Source organism: Mytilus trossulus, chromosome 5 (assembly GCF_036588685.1).
Source record: "Mytilus trossulus isolate FHL-02 chromosome 5, PNRI_Mtr1.1.1.hap1, whole genome shotgun sequence".
Taxonomy (NCBI): domain Eukaryota; kingdom Metazoa; phylum Mollusca; class Bivalvia; order Mytilida; family Mytilidae; genus Mytilus; species Mytilus trossulus.
Genome location: NC_086377.1, coordinates 43,680,783 through 43,708,776, shown reverse-complemented (window position 1 = coordinate 43,708,776; position 27,994 = coordinate 43,680,783). Strand labels below are relative to the sequence as shown.

Below are 27,994 nucleotides of genomic sequence, written 5' to 3'. Positions count from 1 at the left end.
CAATAACTAAACGTACATTTATTTGGCATTATGTATTGTTGATATGTCACTTGACATCTGTATCTGTTCCGTTTTTTCATTCAACTAATGATAATTAAGAAAATATAACACCTAAAACAGTGTTACAGATTTTTTTTTCTATTTCATTCTTCTGGATCTACACAGAAATTCATACACGAGAACTTGCAGCACTTCCGCTTGCCGTCACATTGACTATCCTTTTCACATTCTGATGTTTTTCCATAGCACTGTTGTTGTCCAGGATCAGTTGGGCAGGTTCCGGGTTTGTTATCTGATTTAAAAAGTAAAATCACAAAAATACTGAACTCAGAGGAAAATCAATACGGAAAGTCCATAATCAAGTATACAAAAATTATTAATATAAAAAAATACTGCTTCTAAACTGTCCAATATTTGACTCTGATTTTGATTTTTCTGCATATTTATACTCGAAAGAATGCAGGTCTTAGTGTCCTCATCAATTCGACACTGTCTTTTACACACAATATTTCATTTTGATTATCTTTAAGAATCACAGTAAAAATTAAATACTAAGTCTATCAATTTAATGTATTTCGGGGTGTCCCGAGGTTGTGTAACAGTTTGTATTGTTTTCTTTGTCAGATGTATTGTATTGATTTTACCCATAGTTTTTATCTTTAATTCGCAATTGTGGCGTAGTCGACAATTTGCAATAAAACTAGGGTCATCCATTTCTTGTATTGATGTGAGTTATTATGTATGATCTGTGTCGAAGGCCAAATCGTGACTATAAGATGAAGTACAGAAATAAAAGCGCTTGATCTATCTTTATTTTCTTAGCATGTCCTGATTGAGTGTTAACAATGGATAACCCCATATCTGTTTTTTTTAGTAAATACTGAGTAACCGGACCCCACCGACAATTGGTGGTGATACATGTAGCAGATACACGGAAGTCTAGCATATCCTGCTCCCATAATGACGTGTTAAGCATTCAATTTGTATAAATAAACTGATTTCACACTCCGAAACACGAGTAACTGATTGCTGTCACAACAATTGTAACATAAATATATAAATAGTAATCTGTTTAGTTCAAACATATTTACTTAAAGTGGATTGGGGAAAAACTTATATTAATTCCTTTCCACTTTGCGGGAGCGAGTGCTGCCTTATAGCGGCATTAGCCTGCTCTTTTTCGAAATCTACAAGGGTGTCTTTAACGTGCAAGATATATGGCTCTCTCTTAACACGGGTCAGCTATTTATCGTCCCCTTCCGACGGACTATCATCGTTTACTCGAGACCATACTCGCAAATATTGTCAAGGGAGAGCCGGAAAATACAGTTTCTGAAATTTTCATCCCAGACAGGAATCGAACCAGGAACCTTTGTGTTAGTAGTCTGATGCGCTAACCACTATACCACGGCTCTCTTGTTTTCAAAATGAAATAGTAATCTGTAAAACCTATATTAAAGGGTTACTTGCATACAAGGAGGATGTTAATTGTCATAAAGTCATAACAACTAATCAAACGTTCTAAATCTTTCAAGCGATGTTCTCTTAATTTTTGTCATATTACTAATGCACACTTATTCAACAGAAAATATATTCTAATTTGCAAATGCACTTATACTTTGATTGGACGGTGTTACCCTCTTTTTAATAAGTAGATCCGTTTATAAATAGACAACCAATGTAATTAGATTCATATAGATATAGGAAGATGCGGTGTGAGTGCCAATGAGACAACTCTCCATCCAAATAACAATTTAAAAAGTACATCATTATGCATTGTGTAGAAGTATAGTATAATTGAGATGCAATGAAAAAGATCAAATCCATATTTTTAATTACCTAGAGTTGGAACTCGACAGCAACCGGAGCAACATAACTTGTTTCCAGCACATTCAATGTCCAAGGCACAATTACTTGTACATCCTGGAGAAGGATTAGTTGGACAGGATCCCTGAAAATAAAATCAAACAGAATGTTACTCGATATCTTCTAATCAACGATATAATCGTTAACCTGTTGGTACAATTGTAAAAACCTTGGTAATCAAATGTACTGAATTTCAGGATACACGTGTGAACTTTGTTTATTATTTTACAAACATTATAGATAGGCTTTACTTTTCACTAAATTTTACGCATTTGAACGTTATGTTCATCAAAGTTTAAATATCATAATGTTCATCATAGTTTAAATATCATAACTCGACGAAAGAGACACATCAAGACAAAAAACAAAAATATATGCTCGTGCATAAAATAAAGCCTTTGCGTCATCACCCGGTGTGATTGGTTTCTTGAATCAACGCGGTTTTAAAAGAAGTTTTTTTGTTTTATTATAACCCCCCTTTGTACAGGTGACAAACACATAACTTGCAATGTATGCAATCTATAAAGCTCATTCTGTTAAACTGCAATATACATTTAAGGAATGACTGTAATATGTTTCTGTCTATAAAAAAATAGCATAAAAAATGTGATGCACACTGCAAAACCGACGAAGTGGGGTATTCAATAGTGAGCACGATATTTTTTATGTTATTTCGTATAGATAGAAAAATATTACACTAATTTCTTATTATTTAATTCTAAATTCCATTTTAAACCTGAGTAAATCATGAAAAAACGTTCATCATGTCACAGCCACATGACAGAATTATGTCTTTGAGATGATGAACAAAACATTGTCAGTCGATCAGTAGTAAAGTTACATCCACAATTAAATCATTTAATACAAAAAATACCTGTTTACATCGTGAATTACGACAACCAATAATACACTCCACTCCATTTATCACATCAAATGTAAATTCGCCACACTCATTCGGTCGGGGAGGAAGACACGGTGGTATATGTCCACAAGGATCTCTTTCTGCAATAAGAAAAATAATTGAAATGTGTATGAAGTAAAAAATGTATTGATAATAGAAAAGAAACGATATGGGGTATCCATTCATGACGTAAAATTAGTAAATGTACAGCTCATGTAGTTGTTAGCCATGACTATGGTATTCGCATACTCCCTTTCTTCTTTTGAATACTGCTTGATGCAAGTATTCTAAATCCCTTGATTTTATCCATGTTATGTCAAAATAAGTGTTCAAATAGTACTGTCTACAAAAATTGTTATGGATTAGCCTTACCATTGATTCAAAATAAACATGATGTTTTTATTTCGTTCATCGAGCAGTGTCGCTTTATGCTGTTTTTGGATATTTCTTTCACAAATGAAAACTTTAAAACTTAATTCTGGTTAAACTGATTTAAAAAAAACTTCCCTAAAGAAGCCAACTAATAAGTTTAAAATTAAAGTTTCATAACTTTATCATTTGCATTATATTTATTGTATAAAGCTTTTTTGTATTTTATTTGTAACTTCAATATAATCAACTCACTGACGCCCTTACACAGCTTTTTGCAGCTTCGTCTTGTTCTGAAGCTATTCTTGTTACCATATGATCCACCATACTTAAAAGTTTCACACTTCATTGTCTCAGAATTGTAGAACCATCTTTTGATTTTAGCTCCACCAAACCCATAATTTACTACCAAAGTACATACTGTAGAGAAAAAAAGTGTCTTATATCAAGTTCTTAAATTTTTACATAGTATAATTATGTAAAATTGAGAATTAAAATTGGATATGTGTCAAAACGACAACAACTGACCAAAGAGCAGAATACATGCTTACAAGTTTCAAAATTACTTTTCTTTACTGCGTAATGGAAAGGATTATATAGTTATATTACACGAGAAGACTAGTTTGTGTTTACCTTGCACAAGCAAGATCGATCTTATTTAATCCAGTGCGTTTACATTACAACATAAACAGAACCGATATGACCTTTATTTTAATATCTAAATATAACATTCACCTGATAAGCGTTTACACCCCATAAAAAACCCGATCGATTCAAATAAGATCGATCTTTTTAAAACCACCTTTAGAGGTAGACTTTTTTAATCCGATTAGAGATCGATCTTACCCGTTTTCCCTGGACCAAAGATCGATCTTTTTTGTCAGTGTAAACGAATTCTTACTTTTCGTACACAATATGTTTAGGGAAGCAGTTGGTAGCATTCATGTATTTTTAAACATGTGTAGCGAAAATTTAGAATTGTAAGCCTGGCAAATGATCTAAATTAAAAAATTTCTATGTTAACAAACATACATATTACCTATAAAATTTGTAATGTAAAACATTGGAACATAATTTTTATTTTGATATCGAACTGGATGCATGTTTTTTCGTTGTTGTGAGAGTTGTTAAGGTACGTTTGTCTCACGTGTGATGTTTTCTTTTTTGCTGGCAGGAAAGTTTTGAATTTTGACTTGCCATAAGCAAGAACAAACTCTTAAACTTTGTATATCACAAAAATAGACGCACACACACCTTTTTTTTAATTAATTTGAATCATGATTTATGCATCTTATACATTTTACCTCGTTTTTCGCAGTCGGTGAAACATTCTTGTTTGGTTTTGAAGTTATTTTCGTTGCCATCACAACCGCCATAGAAAAACTGTTTACACTCCCCAGAATCTACGTCATAATGATATCTGCTCATCCGGGCATTACATTGCCCGACATCTTTCTTTAGGTCGCATACATTGTCTACTAGTTGTGCATCACTTATTTGCTAAATCAAAAATAAAGACGATTAAACCATTTATTTGACGTACGTATACTTTATAGATGATGGTGATTTATAATAATTTTTCCATTGTGATAAATTTTATAATCACATATAATCGTTAATCTCAATTTTTAATATTGTCCTGCGTTCCACCAGATCTTGATGGAGACTTCGAACTTGAAATACGCCTTGCTAAAACCTATTTGAATAAGTCGGTTAACAATAAATGAAATGGTTCTTTGGTTATCTTCATTATAAACACCCAAAGCCAAATGGCTATAGTGATCAAAAGTTGATGATGCGGGAGAATCTACAAAGATGAAGAGGATATAAACATATGTAAGAGCCGTAGTGTAGTGGTTAGTGCATCGGACTACTAACACAAAGGTTCCTGGTTCGATTCCCGTTCGGGATGAACATTTCAGAAACTAAATTTTCGGCTCGGCCTTGACACCATTTGCGAGTATGGTCGTAAGGAAACGATGATAGTCCGTCGGAAGGGGACGATAAATGGCTGACCCGTGTTAAGAGAAAGAGTCATATCTCTTGCACGTTAAAGACACCCTTGTAGATTTTGAAAAAGAGTAGGCTAATGCCGCTACAAGGCAGCACTCGCACCCGCAAAGTAGAAAAGCATTAATATTAGTTGCAAAACTTGTTTCCCAATCCACTAAAAATAAAAATGTTTAAACTAAACTAAGGTCTGGTTCATTTGAACCAATATCTTGTTCAATAAACAAAATGACCTTAAAATATAAGTAGCTGGATGCATTTAACCAAACTGTTTGCTTAATCAGTTAAAAAACTATATCAACATTGTGCAACTGTACAAATGTCTGCAATACACATGTCAAATCCATGCACAAAAAAGTACATCAATCGACATTGACATTGCAAATAACACAAGCACTAATTGTGCTATTCCGTTAAAATTAAACCACTGGTTACTAAACGTCGCCATAGATCAAATTCATGCAGCTTTCTTGGTAAATCCATCAATCGTTTGGAGCGAATTTGACTTCTTTATATTCAAAGAATTTATTTAGCTATATATAATGGACATTGACAACACCTATACTCATTGATGACGATAGCACATTTATCAATTAGATTTCGTCTTATCGTTTGGTTATTCATTCTCGTTTTTTATTATTAATTATAGTACATTTTTCTTCCATGAAAAGGAGTTTAATTAAAAATCTTTCTATATTTCAGTTGCTATGCATATTTGTTATTACACCTTATGCAGTTAAAACATCTTAAAATATTGACAGAATACAATAAAATCTACTTAAGCTACTTTAGGGTTGACGAAAATATGTTCTTGTTAACAGGTAAATTATGTAAAAACTAAAAAATATAAATGTATCAACACATTATGCTGACATGTGCGGAAACTGTCATACAGTAACGTTTATTTTTGCAATCACACTTAAGTGGATACTAATATTTTGGATAGTTTCAAAGTGTTAGGCTTTTCAGCGAATATCCAGAAAACTGTTTTATAGAAATTGGATCAACGCAAGACTAAGATCAAACGAACCACCTGTTTATTAAATAAAGATATTCAATAGGTCAGGACAAGTTTACATCAGGAATATATTACTTTAGCTGTATTTGGAAAAACGTTTAAGGAATTTGTGTCCTCAATGGTCTTCAATTTATTTTACTTTATTTGGCCATTTTTACCTTGTTAGATTAGAGTGTCACTGAGGAGTCTTTTGTAGACGAGAAGCGCGTCTTGCAAATTTACAAAATTCAATTCTGGTATCTATGATGAGTTTATTTGGGTAAGAATTAGATGAATTTTACTATGTCAGAGACCTTCATAATAGTACAACCTTTTATTACACATTATGCATGTTTTATGGTAACCTTAAAGTCGTCAGAGATTTTTTAAGGTAAAAAATGTAACCATGCTTACATATTCATGATATTACTTATATTAACCAGTAGACATGCAAATATTATACAAATGTTGTATTTTTTAGGAGACTTTGTTCTACTTAAAATAAAACTTATATATACTTATACAATTATTACAAATGACAATTAATGGTTAAGCCGAATCTGTCAACAAAACGATTTTTCGTGTTGCTGCCTTTGACCATTTTTACATTTTTTAGTCATTTATTTTTTAGTTGTCTAACACTCTTAGCACTAGCTTACCAGTCTCCCGTATAGGTCCAGTTAAAGAAGGTATTCAATATATATATATTGTATCCTTGGATATATAAGTGGATCATATAGGATTTTCACATTCATAGGAGGTCAATGACTTCTAAGTGTACGAAACATTTCATCAAACTATCGCATCCTTAAGACTCTTTTGAATTTTAATATTAAGTTATATGACAGATAGATCAAAAATAGTAGAATAAAGAAAGTTAATTGTAATATTACAACTACAACACAACAATTTGTCATGCGTCATATGTTATTTATATGTAAGCTTACCAACGTTATGTAAATTAGAAACACTAACGGTCTTCCTATATCATGTATATGCATCCTGAATGTACAAATTATATAACGGAGAATCACATATATTCAAGTATGTATATAGTCTGCGCACACCATTAATCCTATTGTGTCATATGTTGTACCAATAAATAAATGTAGAAGAAGGCGTTTATGTTTTATAAATACATGTTATATATTATATATTATACGTAAATGTGGTTAACTAGATTAATGTTGTGATGTCATATGTAAATATTTATATATTCGTGTTCATACTGGCGTAACTTAAATTGTAGATTTGTTTTCTCTTTTCCAGTGGCCTTAGATGGAAATTGGCAAGCAATAAGATGGTCCCATATGTTTTTTTCAAAAAGTGAAAATGCTATTTTTTTAAAATCTTTTTTAATAATCGTTGTTTTTATTTTTTATTTTCTCATTAATTTTAGGAATTTAAACATATACCCTTCATAAAATGTATCCTGATTTGATATTTGTTTATTTTACCGAATCTGATATTGAGTTCGAAAAGACAGACTCGTTGTCAACAATTGGTTGGTTGAAATGAAAAAAATAATTAAATATAAACATATATCATTTTAGTAAAGTAAGTTAGGTTGCGGTGAATCAATATTACTAACTTGGTGTAGGAAATTGAACTCAGACATCTTGCAGTTTCCGCACAATTTACCGTGGTCTACTTCTAGCTGGTTCTGCATACCTTTATTATGTATGTTGGTTTATTTTATTGAATTTCACAAGTGTAATTGAAATATATGAATTTCATGAATTCATGCAAAGATGATTCATACGTACTTTATCGAGGTTATTAGTAATAACAAATAAATATAATCGTTTGAAGTAGAGATATTTTTAAACTTTCCATTTTAAGCTAGAAACCAACATAAATAGTATTAGATTTGTGACAGTGTCTCGAACCGGCGTATACATTGATTGAACGATTTGTGTTTAACGCCAGTTTCTGACGAGTGTAGTTTTCGATATAGGTACATTTTTGCCAATAAGCTGGAGTGCCTGACTAAAACTTGAAAAATTTATTTATACATCAATGCTATTTGATATGTGGTGGGTAATTTTATTGTTGTGACTTAACTGATATATGTTATCCGCATCTGTTTACTGGTGTCTTCCCTTTTTCTGTAGATTCAAACTAACATACTCTCAGACGGAGCCTAGTCTTTTCAATCAACACAGCCTTTCTGTATGGGACGTTCACCCATGTGTGTTGCATTGCCGTTTTTTTTGTTGCACTTCAGTGCTTCTGTTGTTTCGTTGTTTTCCTCTTATTGTAGGTGTGTTTACAACGGTTTTAATATGTAGCCCGGATTTTTTTTACTCTCAATCGATTTTTGACTTTGGAACAGCGGAATATTCCTGTTGCCTTTATTGTGCATAATGTGTTCACTGAAATTTGTTTTTAAAAGGGTGTCTAGCTTCTTCAACGCAGAAGACTTCTCCGTCATCATTTGTAAAAAAATCCTTAACTAATTGAAAGAGTATTGAAATATGTTAAAGGGACAGTCAAACTCATAAATACCTTAATTACTATACTAAGGTAAAGTTTGAGTGCTGTCTTATGTTCATCACACCATGTCACTTTCAATAATATTGATTAGATTTATAAACATGTTTAACGTAGTATTAAATAACTAGAAAAGCGTTTACAAAATTTTAATGTATACATTTTTCATTTATTTGTCAGGGTCTACACATAAATTCCTACACGAGAACCGGCAGCACTTCCGTTGACCTTCACACTGGCTGTCACGTTCACATTCAGATTTCCTTATATAGCATGTTCGCTGTATAGTAAGTTGGATTGACTCATTTGGACATTTCCCAGGCTTGGGATCTAAAGTAAATTGAGAAAATAATTATGCATGTCAAAAATTTATACGGAATCGTATTTGTTAAATAAAAAAGAATATGGGTGTTATTGCCAATGAGACAACTATCCACAAAAGACCAAAATGACACAAACATTAACAACTATAGGGAACCGTACGGCCTTCAACAATGAGCAAAGCCCATACCACATAGTCAGCTATAAAAGGTTATGTTCGTTTTTGTAATTATTAAATATGAATGATTTTCTGTTTTTCAGAGCAACCTGGTGTTGTTGATTAATTGGTCTGTTTCAGATTCAAATAAAGGCAACAGTAGTATACCGCTGTTCAAAACTCATAAATCCATGGACAAAAACAAAATCGGTTAACAAACTAAAACCGAGGGAAACGCATTAAATATTAGAGGAGAACAACGACACAACACCGAAACACAACACACACAGAAACGGACCAAGCATCAGACAAAACACCACGAGAATACCAAATATAACATGAAAACCAAACATTTTTTCGTAATATCTATGTGAGTGTTGTCTATTATTTATTAACGTTAACTTATAGTTTATTAATTCATAGATTATATGCTATATTGAATAGATCAGTATTCCCAATATGTATTTACATGCACACACAACCGATGTTCATGTGGAACATATACTGCTTTCTCTTTCGGCTGAATTTGGTGCACCCCTAATTGGTTTCACAAAGGAAACACATTGTTTTTGTTGTTGAATTTTTCGATTTGTTACATTATCTTCCATCACTACAGTGTCAATTTTTTTATTCTCTTAAAAACTTCCAAATAAGAAAGATCTGACCTACCTATAACTGGGTCTCGGCAACATCCAGAGCAACATATTTTATCCCCATTACATATATCGCCGAACAGCTGATTACAAGTTGAACATGTTTCTATCGGATCTTTCGGACAGGGTCTCTAGAAAATACGTATCATTTGATGTAATCTTATCATCAGCTGTTTAAAATAATGATAGCGTGCTTTATAGAATAATGAATATAAAAAAAAAGATGTGGTATGATTGCCAATGAGACAACTATCCACAAACGACCAAAATGACAAAAACATTAACAAATATAGGTCACAGTACGACCTTTAACAATGTGCAAAGCCCATACCGCATAGTCAGCTATAAAAGGCCCCGATAAGACAATGTAAAACAATTCAAACGAAAAAACTAACGGCCTCATTTATGTAAAAAATGCCTGTATTGTGAACGTATTTTTTAATTGGATTGTCGGACAATTTATTATGATATTTGTTAGATTGATTTGCTAGATATATACACTATATTTTCATGTCAACTAAAATTGTGAGCACATCTATTTTTTCAGTGCAGAGATTGTGACCAGCCGATAGTAAATAACCCAAAAAATACCGGTACTGCCCTAGCAGAGGACTCATAAGGGATTACCACTGTCCGTCTGTATACACGACCCGAGAATGGTTCACGTTAACGAACTTATGTTTGCCTCTCCCAAATGATATGAAACTTATACAAAATGACAATTGCCAAATTATACAAAATGACAATTGCCACAAAACTAGTCTGTGAGAAATTTTACCTCTGAACAAGCGTAATTACAACCTGTTATACATTTCACACCGTTTATGATGTTATAGGTGAAACCGAAACAGGAATCCATAGGAGGAGGAGGACATGATGGCCGCTGTCCACATGGATCTTTCTCTGTAATATAAATGTATAATTAACTAAAATCATTCATTAAAATGCACTGTTTATTATTCATATACTTATTTTTCGGTGTTGACATGAATATCAAAAATGTGGTCATTTTTATAAATTTCCTGTTTACAAAACTTTGAATTGTACAAAAAACTAAGGATTTTCTTATCCCAGGCATAGATAACCTTAGCCGTATTTTATTTTGGCACAACTTCATGGAATTTAGAATCCTTTATGCTCTTTAACTTTGTTCTTGTTTGGCTTTTTAACTATTTTGTCATAAGCGTCACTGATGAGTCTTATGTAGACGAAACGGGCGTCTGGCGTACTAAATTATAATCATAGTACCTTCAATAACTATATACGTTTTTTTTCTATTTTAATGTTTGCATAGAATTCTGTGAAATATTTCTAAATGCTCTGTAACTTGGCGCTTCGTCTGCTGGTCTTGGCAGTTTTTGATTTGATCATCAGTGATGAGAATTTAGGCCAAAATGGGTGTGTAGCGTACCCAATTATAAACCTGTCGTTCATGTATCTTTTGCTCGTTTTGTATTTACTAAACTGAATATGAAATATTCATCGATATATCTCAGATAAAAAGACAAAATATACTGTTCTTACAATATTCAAGATAACCAATACTAGGCAAGCTTTTGTTTCGATGCTTGTTAACGTCTAATCGTTTTTCATTTTGTACGTCAACTATTTTTTTAGTATTGCGTTTTAAAGTTGACCCTAGTTCACAACAATTTTCGTTGATTTGCAGATACATCTCCAAAACGGAAAAATACAAAAAAAAAAAACCGTGACCACATGGACGCCTTCAACATATGTACAAACAGCTATTACAGTCAAAACATCTTAACATTTTATTGTATAAGTTTAACGTAGTTATCCGGAAACGCTATGTACCTCCGATGCAAGTGTATACTTCAAAAATTAGAAAGTTTAACTATCTTCCAAAAGAGCATATATCAATGAAAATCAAAACCCTGACCACATACACAACTTATAACATTATATGTACATATAGTCAGCAAAGTGAAAAAAAAACCAATTCATTCAAACCGTAAAAAGAGTCATCTAGCCTGATTTTATACACATTATGGGACGACTTGACATACAGGAGGACGACCTGACAAACATATGCCCCAATTTTCAGTTGTGGAGCAAACACAAATCTTTTTAAATGTTGAAAACATTTTCTAGCGGTGAAGCCTTGACTTGAATCTGGACTTTATCAGAGTTTCAAATACCTTCTTTTTTAAATGATATTATTACAATGAAATATTGCACAAAAGCAGCTTTGCAAGCAAACATTCGTGTACACTATAGCTGTCAGTTTATAATACATGTAATACATGGACAGATGATAAAAAAAAGATGTTTCAGTTGTTTGGTGTATAAGTAACACGTTAGTAAATATACGAAATACTAGTAACCGTATTTATATAATTCAGAAACTATGGCATAAGTGACAATCAGACAACTCTCTAACCATGTCACTAAGTTAAATTGTATATAAAGGTAACAGCTAGATAAAAAAGAGCCCAACATTACTTGTGTATTTATGAATTGATTTCTTAAAACAAACAGAATCACAAAAGACTTACTGACGCCGTTGCATAGTCCCTCGCATTCTGTTTTTGTTTTGAAATTATTCTTGTTACCATTCGATCCACCATATGTAAATGATTCACACTTCATGGTGTCAGAATTGTATAACCATCTTTGAATAGCTACTCCACCCGGCCCACCAACTTGCGGCAAAGTACATACTTAAAAAAGAAAACAACATATAAGAAATAATGTTTATTAAAGGTATCAGGATTATAATTTAGGACGACAGACGCTCGTTTCGTCTACATAAGACTCGTTAGTGACGCCCATATAAAAATATTTATATAGCCAAACAAATACAATTTGAAGAGCATGATTTAATACGTTTGAAGCACTGTTCTGGATGTATCCAAGCCGATCAGCCGAAGACCCTGCTTCATAAATACACAATTATCTTTTAAATTTTACCTATTATTTTAAGTGAACAAGATGAGTTGTGCTATTAATACAGTAAATCCTGTTATTCGTTATCACTATTTAGTCATATCCGGATAAAATCACATGCGTATACAACTTCTTGTCGGGATCAATTGTGATATACAAAATGTCATCAGTTATGATCCATTAGACGCTCCAAAACAAACATTTGAGAACTTTGATTGACTACTAACCAGTTTAAATAAACCTATGTGTTATAGGTTGCACTTTGTAAATACAGCTGTGTCTCAAACCATGCTTCTTTGGGGGAGAAATGGAATAATCATAGATAATTTATTTTGTTTACACACTGGTTACCATTCTGATCTGTAGAATGCATCCCATAGAGACATAACTTGGGAATGTTACCAGTAAATATACATATTGAAATTTGAGGTAACCCTACAGTCGAGGTAAAAAAAATTGTATTAGTTTATTCTCTTAGAAACTCGGGGATATAAACGTTGAAAATATGCCGCACAGCCCTATATTTTGACCATTGAAAACAATAGAAGTACGTATGAACTTTCCATTCTGTGATATGATTTTTTTCAAAACTTCATAGAAAAAGTTGTACAGTTTTAGCCGTTAATGCATTGTCAATATTTACAGAAATGCAACCTTAAAGGGTTAAGTCGACCCTACAATACTGGCCCCCGTAAGCTAGAACTAGTTTTTACGTCATTGAAAAGATGTGTCATTTCAGAACTTATCTGGATTGGAATAATAGCAATCAGTCTATATATGCAATATTTTACGAAAAATATTTCATTTTCTAAAAGCATGATATATATTCTTACCGCGTTTATTGCAGACGGTTTTACATTCTTCAATTGTTTTGAAGTTGTTTTCGTTGCCGTCACATCCACCATAGTAAAACTTTCCACAACTTCCAGAATTTACGTCATAATAGAACCTTTTAATCCGGGCATTACATGGTCCTGCTACTTTTGGTAGGTCGCATATATTATCTGATTGTTGTGCTTCCGCTGTCTGTTATTATTTAAAAAGAAAGATATAATAATGAACAAAATATAAGGTTATGAGTTTATTAATGTCTTCTTGTCACAAGTGATTAAGCGAAACTATTCACCACTAAATTAGTTAAAAAAACCTTCCATTAGTTACCTTTCACTGGCGATGTTTAATGATGTTTACGCGCAACAAAATAGCAGTACATTAAACGAATGCATAACGAAAACGAATTCAATAGAATTCATTGCCGACTTATGGCATTTTAGATTATAAGTCTTGTACCTTTGAAACACTATATACCCTTCTAGGTCGAAGCCAATGCCCTTGGACGTTGCGTCCCTAAGGGTATCATCAGCCCTTCGTTGTTGATATTAAAATCAATTATATAGTCATTGTTATACAAAAATATTTTCATCATAGGCATAGATACCTTAACTGCATTTTCTGGTGGACGTTTTTTTCACCGAGGGTATCACCAGCCTAGTAGTAAGCACTTCGGTGTTGATATTGATATCAATTATATGGTCATTTTTAAACTAAGGATGTTCTAATCTAGCACAACTTTGGGAATTGTGGGTCCTTAATGCTAAAAAAATCTGTACTCTGGCTATCTAATTATTTTTTTTTATCTGAGCGTCAATGATGTGTCTTATGTAGACTAACGCGCGTCTGGCGTATTGATTTATAAGCCTGGTACCTTTGATAACTATTAATTCCACCGGGTCGATGTAACTGCCAGCACTTCGGTTGAACACGAATATCAATTATATGGTCATTTTTATAAATTTATCGTTTGCAAAAGTATGAACAAATATACCGAAGAGGATATCACTGCCATGCTGGACTTTTTAAATGACAACATATTTGTTGAATTAGGAAGTTTGGTCTTTCAGCAGACTATTGGAATCCCAATGAGTACCAACTGCGCACCTCTACTTGCAGATTTTTTTTTATATTCCTATGAAGCAAATTCATCCAAGGGCTTGTACAGAAAATAGAAACGAATTAGCCCTGTCTTTTAATTTCAACTTTCGGTATATGAATGATATACTGTCTCTTAATAATAATAGATTCAGTGATCATTTACATTTAATATATCCAAGTAAACCTTAAATTAAAGATACTAACGACAGTTAAATCTGCTTCATATTTAAACCTTTTTTCTCGAAATGACTAATGATGGTAGGTTGAATACCAAAATGTATGACAATAGTTATCAAAGGTACTAGAATTATAATATAGTACGCCAGACGCGCGTCTCGTGTTCATAAGACTCATCAGTGACGCTCATATCAAAATATTTATAAAGCCAAACAAGTACAAAGTTAAAGAGCATTCAGGAAGCAAAATTCCAAAAAGTTATGCCAAATACGGCTAAGGTAATATATGCCTGGGATAAAAAAATCCTAAGTTTTTCGAAAAATTCAAAGTTTTTAACAGGAAATTTATCAAAAATTTATTATAACAAATGCGATGATTTTAATTTTCCTATAGTCAACTTTCTATTTCTGTGTAGCAACATTCTAGCGGCACCAGAATATGGAGTATATGTGTCTCAATTGATACGTTACTCTAGAGCTAGCTCGAAGTACGCTGATTTTGTTGAACGAAGAGTACTGCTTTCTCAAAAGTTGTTAAGTCAGGGCTATGAATCAATCAAATTAAGGTTACCTCTCAAGAAATGTTACGGTCGCCATCATGAGCTGATTGGCCATTATGACAAAAGTGTGTCAGATATCATATCTGATATTCTTGCTCAGTCATAATAACCTTCCATCATTATCGGACTGAACAAAGAAATAACACGACGGGTGCCGTATACGGTGCAGGAAATACTTACCCTTCCGGAGCACATGATTTCACTCTTGATTCTTAATAAACCGTAAGTTCATTAGTAACGAGTTGGAAAGGGAAAATTAAGAAATAGATCGTTAGGAAACTTTCAAAGAATATGATCCACTTTCAAAATCAAATTATAATCAAACAAATACAAAAAAATGTATTTGTTTAAAATATTTACAATGATTTAAACAGGTTTTGTTAACAGGTATCATGTATGGTGCATTGTTTAAACAGGGCCCTAGATAGCTTCAACGGGATGATAGAGTTGTGTAATTTTATAACTTACCTGGAATGGAATAAATAGCGATAAGGTGTATAAAAGTCATATGAAACTTGAAAGTAAACGTGAACCTTTTTTTAGAATAAAATCTGTTATTCTATTTAAATTTTCATAAATGTACTGATATTGAAATATTGACTTCTCAGACACTTAGTTGATGATATTTTTCCGTATGACGAGACTTTATCTACATAACCTATAGTTAACAGTTCGACCACCGCATAGCGTTACCAATGTGTATTTAAGCTTGTCAGAACATGATGCAATCTTTAATAGTATACGTGTGAATCAGATGTCCAATTTTAATATTAAGCCTAACTTTTTCACCCAAAATGTTAATACATTGACAATGAATAAATATCATTTACCTTATGATTGAAATGATGCAAATACAGCTTTGCAACTATCAAACTTACCAGAACTAAGAACAGGAAGATTACTAATGATTCAGTATACATCCTGGTAGATCAATATACAATATCAATTTAAAATGTATATTTACGTGCACGTTATAACAAAGTACTTAATAATCAATTTTAAACACAGTTAATCCCTTTTGCAATGTGTTGTACCAATATGAATCGGTTAAACAACTTATGTGTATTTGTAATAATTACGTATGTGTTTATGTATTTGTACGCAACAGTGGTTGTAAAGATTGATGATATCTTTTTTAATGGTTTTCTTATTATTGTTTTGGTGTTTATCATGTTTATTAACCACAACTTCCATTGTAATTTGACGTAACGACACAATAATTGTAGATACTTCTACATGAATGAACATATAGATGTACTATAACTTTTGATGTTTGTATGGATACAGACAATTGAAGATATTTATCAGATAGTAAAATGTGTTTTTGCAGACTTGGTTTAATAGACTCGAGCCGGACTTAATCGAGACAGATTGCAAATTTTTAAGAGACTATTTACCGGATTTGTTATCACATAAGCAACAAGACGGTGCCAAATGTGGAGCAGGATCTGCTTACCCTTCCGGAGCATCTGATATCACCCCTATTTTTTGCTGGGGTTCGTGTTGCTTATCTTTAGTTTTCTATGTTGTGTCATGAGGACTATTGTTTGTCTGTATGTCTTTTTATTTTGAGCCATGGCTTCGATTTATGAGTTTGACTGTCCCTCTGTTCTCTTTCGTCCCTCTATTTAAGTTGACTGTCTATCGTAGAACACTTTAACTCGACAAATTAGCCATAGTCTTCTGAAAAGTATTGACTACATGTACATGATTGTTTTTAATTATTTCATAAAAACTGTTGAAATATAATGTTGGTAGAAAATAAACGAGAAGACTACATTACATAGAGGACACAATGGATTGTCTAGAACATGTAGAATATGTAGAAGCTGTATACTTTCACCATGAACCAGTGTAGATTCGACTTAGCAGTGGTGTATAAATAATTATTAACATGTTTAAGCCGTGTAATGGTACATCAGTATATCCAACGTTTTAATAACTGTGTGCATTTTTAACAACATAAAAGGTGTAAAGGACATTGACAAAATATATGTCATATTCAATATGTACCGTATAGCGGGTTATTTTCGCGGGGTGTAAATTTTCGCTTATTTTCGCGGATAGAACAAAATCGCCAAAATAAATTCCGCCAATTTAAAAGTGTACATGCAAAGGTAATGTTAAAAATGTTGAGTCCGCCAAAATAATAACCGCCAAAATTTTTCGTATACCTTATTCAATGAAAAACGCGAAATTTTACACTCGCGAAAATAACCCGCTATACGGTATTATAATGCTGGTTTTATTTTTAAAAAAATGACTGGTACTGTTCGATATTTTATTAGATTTGTTTTCTGCCTCGTACATTTGTATTTTTCGTTTGTTTCTCTATTAAGGTAACAGTAGTGTACCGCTTTTCGAAACTTCGATTGAGAAAAAAAACATGTTTAACCCCGCCGCATTTTTGCGCCTGTCCCAAGTCAGGAGCCTCTGGCCTTTGTTAGTCTTGTATTATTTAAATTTTAGTTTCTTGTGTACAATTTGGAAATTAGTATGGCGTTCATTATCACTGAACTAGTATATATTTGTTTAGGGGCCAGCTGAAGGACGCCTCCGGGTGCGGGAATTTCTCGCTACATTGAAGACCTGTTGGTGACCTTCTGCTGTTGTGTTTTTTTATTTTGGTCGGGTTGTTGTCTCTTTGACACATTCCCCATTTCCATTCTCAATTTTATATCCGGATTACAAAATTATAACCGAAGCAAACACATCAAATATATGAGGTGAACTACGACACAGCATACACACAACACTAAAATGTGACACACACACAGAAACGAACTATAATATATCAATGGCCATTTTCCTGACTTGGTACAGGACATTTTAAGAAAAAAAATGGTGGGTTGAACCCGGTTTTGCGGTTAGCCAAATATCGCGCTTTCATGGCAATGTTAAATTTAACATTAAAATGACAACATTACATGACAGGACTACAGTACAAATAAATGCAAAAACATGCAGGACAAGAAATATACAAATCTATGTTTCCCCTGAAAGTTAAATAATATACATGTAATTGAATATTAAGAACTAATTCGTTGACATAGAGTGAAGCATAACAAACTAACATAACTAACTATATAACAAGAAAACAATCCACAAAGTGTATCACATACATTAACTACTTTAAAGAAGTCTTATTTATTTGAGGCCCCTCATGGGATAGTCCAAACAATAATTAACACAATTGTGTTGCCAAAATAATCACATAATCTGTAATTAGTTTTTAAAATAAGATACTCAAATAATACAGAATAAAGTCCAAGATCATCAATTAATACACAAAAAAAGTCTTAGATTATCAAGTAATAAATAAATAAAGACCTATATTATCAAATCATTCAAAATCATTCAATATTTAGTAAAGTAATCAAATAATCACTATAACAACAGCACATTCATCACATGATCAAAGACCTACAATGTAATGCGTCGGCTTTTTGTCCGATCCATAACACTTCCAAATACATATTTCAACCATAACACAACATACAATAACAAATAAAGCGTTAAGAATATATTAGATACATAGTGTCCAAATTCGATATATATGAGATCAGTAAATTCCATATGAGGTGAAAGCGATGCCAAGTATATCGTATTAGGTCACTAGCAGACTATGTAACAAATTTTTCTTACCAACTATTTCAACATATGGTATTTTAACTAGTGGCCTACGTATTGAATTATTATCCTCGTATCAAAGTGATCAAGTCGTCAATATTGTAAGTATTAAGAACCTTCTCATATTGATCTTTACAATGACAATTGTCAATAACAACAAATTGTTAACTTTAAATGTGTTTATTCATTTATTTCATTTGATCATCATCAATTTTTTCGTCAGATGAAGCATGTAAGATTATTTCGCAACACTTGTAACACTACTGTTAACCGTGTATCGAAATAACCCCTGCCTATAAACCTAGTATGGAATATGAACAGTCTCCGCGCGGTTGTTTTAAACCAATCATATTCTTAGATATGGTTACGAGGTAACATTAAAATATGTAATTGGTTATCTCGAAATTCAGCATAATCAGGGTCTACGCAGATATTCCCACATGAGAACCGGCAGCACTTCCTGTTACCTACACACTGGCTGTCACGTTCACATTCAGATTTCCTCAAATAACATGTACGATGTACGGTTAGTTGACTAGAATCATTTGAACATTTTCCAGGTTTTCGATCTATAATAAATGGATAAGAACAACATTACAACAAAATATATCCATAATCGTATGTGTTGCACGCTATTGTCATTATTAATTCTGTCTGTATTTCTATTTGTCAGAGGATCGTAAGAAGTGGGATCAGTTTAACGATCCAATAACTTTTGGTAATATCTGTATTATTATATCTTTATTGTGAACGTTATACGGTTAATTAATTTGGATCATTTAAAAATTACACAGACTTGAAATCTATAGTTAATGGTTCGACAAAAAAATTACAATCATAAAATTAAATAAAATTAAGAATCGAAACAGGGAATGCACCAAAAAGACCAAAGAGTATACAACAGTCGAATATATAAAAAAAGATGTGGTATGATTGCCATTGAGACAACTATCTACGAGAGACCAAAATGACGCAGACATTAACAACTATAGGTCACCGTACGGTCTTCACTCATGGGTGTTCAATACAGCACAACTAGCGCACCCGGAGGCGTACTCCATTTATTTAGCATATAAAACACATTTGTTCGCTTTCGTACAGTTTTGTAAAAGAACATGTATATCTTTCTATTCAGAGGAGTCAGATCTTGTTGATTGTAGCACTGTCCAAGGTTTTTCCCTAATCAATGTTTTGTTTTTTTATTTCATACACATTTTATTTGTTACATGTACATATATACCTGTACAAAACGAAAAAATACGAAGAATTGTCATCTGCACTGGACCCGCACACCACCCACCCACAATGCAACGCAGCACAACCCACCCATAATGCATTAGCAACACCACCCACCCGGCATGCAACAGCAACACCGTCCAAAATGCCAAAGCAACACCAGCAGGCAATGCTTTATTCACAGATTAGGAGAAGCCAACTGTAGTCTTGTTTTTAAGGGTTTTGTGTTTATTTTATATTCAACATGAGGAAAATATAAACTACCTTCTGGATCTCGGCAACATTTAGAGCAACACAGTCTCTTTCCATTACAATCTCTGTCACTAATGCACTTAGATGCACATGTAACTTGTGGATCTTTCGGACAGAATCCCTGAAAAATAATTGGTTTGAATACAAAGTAAAACAAACATATCTCTTTGTTAACTTTGTTATGTTAAAAGTAAAGCATAAAAATCCCGAAAATTCAAAACGAAAGGTCTTTATGTCAAATGTCAAAACAAACGCTCAATAGAATGGATAACAGGTGCAATATTCTTGACTTGGTAAGGCAATATAAGAATAAGTTTGCCTTTTTTTATTACAAATGTTTGTTATTGGGATTCTTTTTTTTTCTTTTCAGATGCATGTGTATGTTTTATAATTTATACTTTCGATATTTCACGGCATGTGTTTTTTTTTAACATTGATCTCTAGCCACGAATTATACTAGATATATCCGTCGTCTAAGAATTTCAGTAGTTTAAGGTTAAAAGTGTTTGCTCTTTTATTTTGTTTCTTTTATTTTGATGGGTTTTATTACTGTGTTGTAGTAAACCCACATCTACATACCATATCCAGTCTTTTATGTTATCAACAACAGATTCCGGTGCAAGGTTGGATACATTGATTTATATTTCCAAGTAAAAACAGAAGTAAGACAAGGGTGTACAATGTCATCGGCACTCTTTAACATTATTTAGATGTATTGAAAGCTCTGTTTAATATTGTTATATCAAAGTTTTTGATATTTAACTGTCATTTTTGACATGTTTTGTTGTTGTGCAGACCAATCGAGGAAGTTCTTAAAATTGAACCCTTAAACACTTCAATCTTAACATAGGAATATGACCTAATACGATATATACGGGGTCAGTATTCCATATGGGTTTCGAGTTTCGATCTCGCCCATTATGGAATTTACTTACCAAGTATACATCGTATTAGGTCACTTACACACTATGTAGCTTAAAAAAACGTATAAGCATTTTTATTACCAATGGAGGAGAAGAATCTTACACCAAAAGACGACTTCAAATGCAAGGTCAGCTCTAAACAACCTACAGGCTCCTAAGGAGATCTGGTCAATATACCATCCGAACCAAACTCAAACTTCACAGCAGCGCTGTTTGCCTGTAGTACTTTTGCATGGTTCGGAATGTTTGCGGATGACAGAACACGACCAAAAAAAACCCTGTCTATTAAAAGAATGTGACGGATTCTGCGTATCTTGTGGCCACATACTAATTTAAAACAATTTGCAAACGAGAACCATTTTACCAAATGCCAACAACAAGATAGTTTAAACATATTTATTTATAGTGGATTGGGAAACACGTTTTGCAACTTATATTAATCCCTTTCCACTTTGCGGGTGCGAGTGCTGCCTTGTAGCGGCATTAGCCTACTCTTTTCGAAATCTACAAGGGTGTCTTTAACGTGCAAGAGATATGGCTCTCTGTCAGCCATTTATCTCCCCTTCCGATGGACTATCATCGTTTCCTGAAGACCATACTCGCAAATGGTGTCAAGGGAGAGCCGAAAATTAAGTTACAGGAACAACAAGATATAGTCACAACTATGATGAAAAGACACTGGGAGTGAATTGAACATATCCTACGGAGAGACCAGGAGTATTTCACAGACACAGCACTCAAATTGAACCCATTAAGCAAAATAAACAGAAGAAGAATTAAAGTAACATGGGGAAGAATTGTAGAGGCAGTGTCTAATAAACATCAACAGATATATGGCACGCTACAGAAAACTGATAACGACCGATAGGAGTGGAACATCTTTGTTACTGCCCTACACGTCAATGGTATACAACGACAGTAAGAAAATACTATTAATATTACCTTTTTACACCTCCTTTCAGTGCCACATCCTGTACTACAAAACACACCATTTTTTATGCTACGTGTGTGTTCGTAACAGTGCATGTATCTATTACGCTGAGGAGTACCACATTCTGGTAATCGTCCACAAGGGAAGCTCTCTGTATAGAAATATTTAACAAATTGATGAATCATTCATTATATGGCAATGTTTACCAATGACCTGCCTTGTTTATTTTTTGTGTGTGACTTTGAAGCGGACCTAAAATACAAGTTTAAAAGGCATACATCTTAATTTTATGATAACAACACGATTTACAAAAATCAATTGTTTCACAAACAGGAAATGAACTTATACATGTTGAGTTACTTTTAGTATGATTTTTTGTTCCAAGCGGGCAATATTATGATACTGTCACAAATTCTAGTTTTCCGGCTTGGATCAAAATACTACTAACATTGCTATTCCAATTGAGAATTTTGCCATGTACAGGCAAATTTCTATTGCAATTAGAACTAGCTTTGTGTCAAAAGGGGAACAAAATCATATCAGAATTATACAATACATTAACATAGAAACAATAGACCAACAAACTACATCGATATAAATCATGTATAAATGTTATTTGTACAACAATAAGCAACAAACAACCGATAAAGTGTTTATATCGTATAAACTTTTCCAGTGGCAAAGTCTTGGTTTGAATTAAACTTGATCATACATGTTTCAAAAAACTTTTTTATTTTATTTTTGAATTATTACAATACACTATTGCACGAAAACAGATTTGCAGGCAAAAATGTACACTATACGTAACAATGAGACAACTCTTCACTTAACTCATTAAGTATATAATGAAGAAAAGTACGGTCTTTAACGCAGAACAGAAAGCTATAAAGTACCCCACAATATTTACGTATTGTTTGCTTAAACGAATAGAAACTCAAAAGACTTACTGACGCCGTTACATAGTCCCTCGCATTCTGTTTTTGTTCTGAAGTTATTCATGTTACCATTTAATCCACCATACATAAAACTTTCACATTGCATCATTCTATCATTGTAGAACCATCTTTGGATAGCTTCAACACCAGGCCCTCCAAACTGCGGCAAATTACATACTGAAAAAAAAAAGAAAAAAAAAAGATGAAAAATGCCATGCGTTCAAAACGCCAAGCACCACCAAGAACATTCGAAGCAAATTATCTGCCCTGGCCGGTGCAGCTTACCGGTGAATTAATTAAGTTTTTATGGCATCAAGTCTTGTATCATCATTATTCGATGGCGACCCGATGTGTAAATCTTAACTTATCTCAGAATACCAGCTATGTAATGTGCATCAAAATATTTTATTTTTTTGGAACAGGGTGCACCATATTAGGTTATAATTGGTAATTTAGTGAATTTTCCTTGTTAAGAACAAATTTAGTTTACTGCTTTTCTAAAAACGAGTGAGACCAAAAATCTAGTGTCAGTGTTTAAATTTGATCGTAAAAAAGCTTCTAAAACCATGTTTTTTTTTAAGTTACTGATATCGGTATTTCAATGCATATAGCCCGTATTTCCTTTTTTCTGTATCAATATAATAACTTGTCTGTCTTAAACAAACTTAGGACACTGTGTTTATACAAAATCCTCACAATTGTTCTCCTCTTATAGTTAATGCGTTTCCCCCAGTTTTTGTTTGTTACCCCCAGTTTTTTTGTCCACCGATTTATGAGTTTTGAACAGCTGTATGCTACCGTTGCCTTTATTTAGCGCAACAATATGCCTCACACGAATTGTTCTAAAGGATTTCGATTTTTTTCATTTGACTTTTGGTAAACTTAGCACGTGACAAAAAAAGACTTAAAACTATTTTGTTCTGATATGTTCGATTATTTATCTTTTATATGAACCAAACATGGTACATGCATTACTAATATTACCAATGTACAAACAAAGTAAACATTCGGAAGACTATGACGTCATATTAAGGTTTCCCCCATTATATATATAAGGAATAACAGTACTGTAGTTAAAGAGTTGCCACCGTCAATTGTAGATTTGACGGTCGCAAATGCAGTTTTACTGGCGACGCGTAGCGGAGACAGTAAAACGGAGATTTGCGAACGTCAAATCTAAATTGACGGTGGCAACTCTTCAACTACAGTACTGTTATTCCGATTCTAATGCATTACAAAAAGAAAAATACGATAAAACTTGAAAAAAATGTCTAAATTTGTCAAATTAAAAAAAATCCGCGAAACTTCATGAACGAATTTGGCACAAAGACGTCATGGCTAAACGTGACGTCATACAAATGAACACTTACAAACTGGAGGTTATTACGTTACCTGTACGCTTCAAATGCGAATAAAATTACATTAAAACGGCGAATTCGAGGTAAGTGTTGTTTTATTTTCGATTAAATAGTAGTAATCGAACATTTGTCGATTCATCAATTCAAAATGGCGGGTTTCTCCTTAGTTACGCCTGGTCAACTGTAGATTTGACGGCAACTTTTAGCCAATGAAAAAATCTGTTACATCCAAATTGCATTAGAATTGACAGTCTTTACCCGAATTGTTATTCTGATCGGACGTCCCTACATAACGTGACGGTATCCAAATTGCACCTATTTTGACAGTTTTTTCACCTACGTTTTTTTATGATCAGGAAAAAAATGTCCATACTGTGTTTATTTTGTAGCCCTATCCTTCTTTGTCATATAGGTACACCAATTTAATTTTTAGTCCATATTGAGTCATTAAAAAATGGGGTTTGAATCAACCTCCAAACTATCCATGATTCTGTAATACACCTTATCGCTATTTGTCCGCCATTACTGGATATCACACAGCTAGGTTCCTGTAAAATTATGACGTCATAAAACAAAATAGCTGACGCCACAATGAAAAAGTGATTGTTGTATGCGTCAAAAGTTCAAGCGGCAGAGTCAGCCGGGAATAGCGATAAGGTGTATGAGGAGTACCCAAATTGCATCCATGCTTAAATTTACATCATCAAAAGTCTAATAACCGAGCTTTTGTTTAATTTCTTCAAATATTTTGAACAATTGGATATTTGTCCATGCTTACTATTCATATTTTACGAAATGGATACTTATAATATATTGTATTTGCCAATTTTAAAAAGATGACGTTTTGATGACGTCGCATGGTGACGTTTTCGTACATTTTGTTTTTTTTAGTAAACAGTCCATCTGTTGATAAATACTGTGAACGTTGTGTGTATAACTAAATATGTTTACCTATGTTGAAAGACGGGCATAGTATCAAATCATAAAAATACAACTTGTTTAGTCTCTAGGAAATCTTGTAAGATTTTTATTGCTATTTTTTCTAAATATGTGCAATTTGGGTACTCGGTGCAATTTGGGTACCCTTACGTTAGATGACCAAGTGACTCAAGCATACAATTGTTATATTCATGTAATATAAAACATACACACAACCCTATAAAATCATTTCTTAATTTAACAAACTTATCCGGAATGGAAAGATTAGCAAACATCGCGCGGTCTATACACAATATTTCAATTCTAACGGCAAAAAATATAATTTTATATATACCAATATCGTTTATTACAGACGGTTTGACATCCTTTTTTTGTTTTGAAGTTGTTGTTATTGCCATCACACCCCCTATAGAAAAACTCTCCACACGTTCCAGAATGTACGTCAAAATGGAATCTTTTAATCCGGACATTACAAGTTCCCACAACTTTTGGTAGGTCGCATACATTACCTTGTGGTTGTGCTTCGGCTCTCTGAGATATTTTAAGAAAAATAAAAAATAAAATAAAAATGAAGAATATTTTTTATTTCAATTTATATAACAATCGAGTTGGTGAAACTTTTAAAGAGCACCAAAATAAGTCACAAATATAACCTCTGGAACAATGTGTACGCACTTTTCCAAATGGATTGAAGGTCAGTTATTGTTAGAAATATGAACATATGGTATGAGTAATGAGACAACTGTCCATCCAAGTCACAATTTGTAAAAGTAAACCATTATATGTCAAAGAACCGAATCAACACGAAGCCATATAGGGCATTGAAAGCAACTTCTAACTTTGAAACAATAAAAGAGAAAAAAATATAAGAGACCTGATTTTTAATTATACAATATGCCAACAGACAACAGTATGTTCCTGACTTTAAACATGCAGATAAATAATGTTGAGGGATTAAATATGTTTGTTATCACTTGTATCCTAAGTAATGTACCAGCATACTAGAATCATATTCAAAACAGTGTGGTCCTGGCCATTGATTGACGACCTAAATTATCCCATTGACTGGGACAGATTAGGTGAACGTTTGTCTGTAACGACCATTGCTCACTTCTTACTTATTATAGAATTTAAACTGTGGGGTCACCAAAAGTTCTTAACGCCTTTAATAATAAAATAATTCGAAAAATTATTCAGGAATAACCTTTATATTTTGATTTATATTATTGATATAAATCAACACATCGTATTATTCCGGATTCGTTTTTCGAATTGCTTTTTTAGGGGTTGAGAACCTTTGGTGACCCCACAGATTCATGAATCTCACATGAAATTCCTTTGAAAAAAATGATCGTGAGTTTAACCTTAAATGAGCTTATACATGAAACTCACGTGAAACTTTTAATGTGAATTGCATATGAATCTCACATGAATCGCACGTGATTTTTTTCACATGAATTTCACGTGAACTTTTCAGCAACAAAAAATTGATATATTTTATGATTTTAATTGTATTTGTAAATTTAGATGGTATTTGAATTATTTTATTAAAAAAATCATATGACTTCACGTGTGAAAAATGCTTGTGATTTTCACCTGAAATTCACATACGTTTGATATGAGATTCATGTGAAACTCACATAACTGATTTCATGTGAGTTTCACGTATAAGCTCGTTTGAGGTGAAATTCAAGTAAAATTCACGTGAGATTCACATGAATTTAATTTCCAGTAAAATTGATGTGAGGGATTTTTTATATATTATAGATAAGACCCGTCAGTTGGTTTTCCCGTTTGAATGGTTTTACACTAGTCAATTTGGAGCCCTTAGTAGCTTAATGTTACATTTGTAGGTGTGAGCCAATTACATTTTTATAGAGGTTATTAATATCATAAAAAAAAATAAACAGGAACATATACATGCATCTTTATACCAACTGTGTATTATGTATCTGTCGTTTGTATAATTAGAGATGGGGACAGTATTTTAATCATTATGAAATCGACCAAATAAACTTGGGGGTATTGTTTTCGTGTTTTGATCTGATTCATGTATGCATTACATGTGTATATGTAAGCGTCTCGGATCTTATAGATGTGACCCAGAACATATTATACGATTTCATCCGATTCTATTATGTAAACCCGACCTTCACCCTCATAAATCTGTTCTAAATTGTGGAGACCTGCAAATCTGGATATGGTAATACCAGTCATGCGCGTAGCTACGTTTACGTCAAAACGCCCGGGCGTACACTTGAAATTTAAAGAATGAAAAAAAAATTCAAAGAGAATAAGAAAATCTGGTTAAAAGCACATCAGCTGTGTGATTCTTTTTGCAGTTGGTTGTAATTGTGAATGAAAATGGACTGCATTTACTTTAATCAACTAGATCCTATTATAGATTTCTTTTCATTTTCTGTGAGAGTCTGGATATACTTTGAATTC

The 27,994-nt window shown here is 32.9% G+C and overlaps 1 protein-coding gene across 1 annotated transcript; it reads right to left on the bottom strand.

Annotated features, from left to right (window-relative positions):
* Positions 1 to 2: 2 nt before the first annotated feature.
* On the bottom strand, positions 3 to 27,763 carry LOC134717974 (papilin-like). The gene is made up of 15 exons (XM_063580474.1): positions 27,703 to 27,763; positions 23,262 to 23,426; positions 22,326 to 22,465; positions 20,473 to 20,581; positions 19,331 to 19,541; positions 16,173 to 16,263; positions 13,508 to 13,700; positions 12,284 to 12,448; positions 10,546 to 10,670; positions 7,091 to 7,180; positions 4,441 to 4,636; positions 3,392 to 3,556; positions 2,741 to 2,868; positions 1,840 to 1,951; positions 3 to 292 (listed from the first exon to the last, which is right to left on the bottom strand). Exons 1-15 carry the CDS (start codon positions 27,761 to 27,763, stop codon positions 144 to 146), a joined length of 2,100 nt encoding a protein of 699 aa, XP_063436544.1. The 3' UTR covers positions 3 to 143.
* Positions 27,764 to 27,994: the final 231 nt, after the last annotated feature.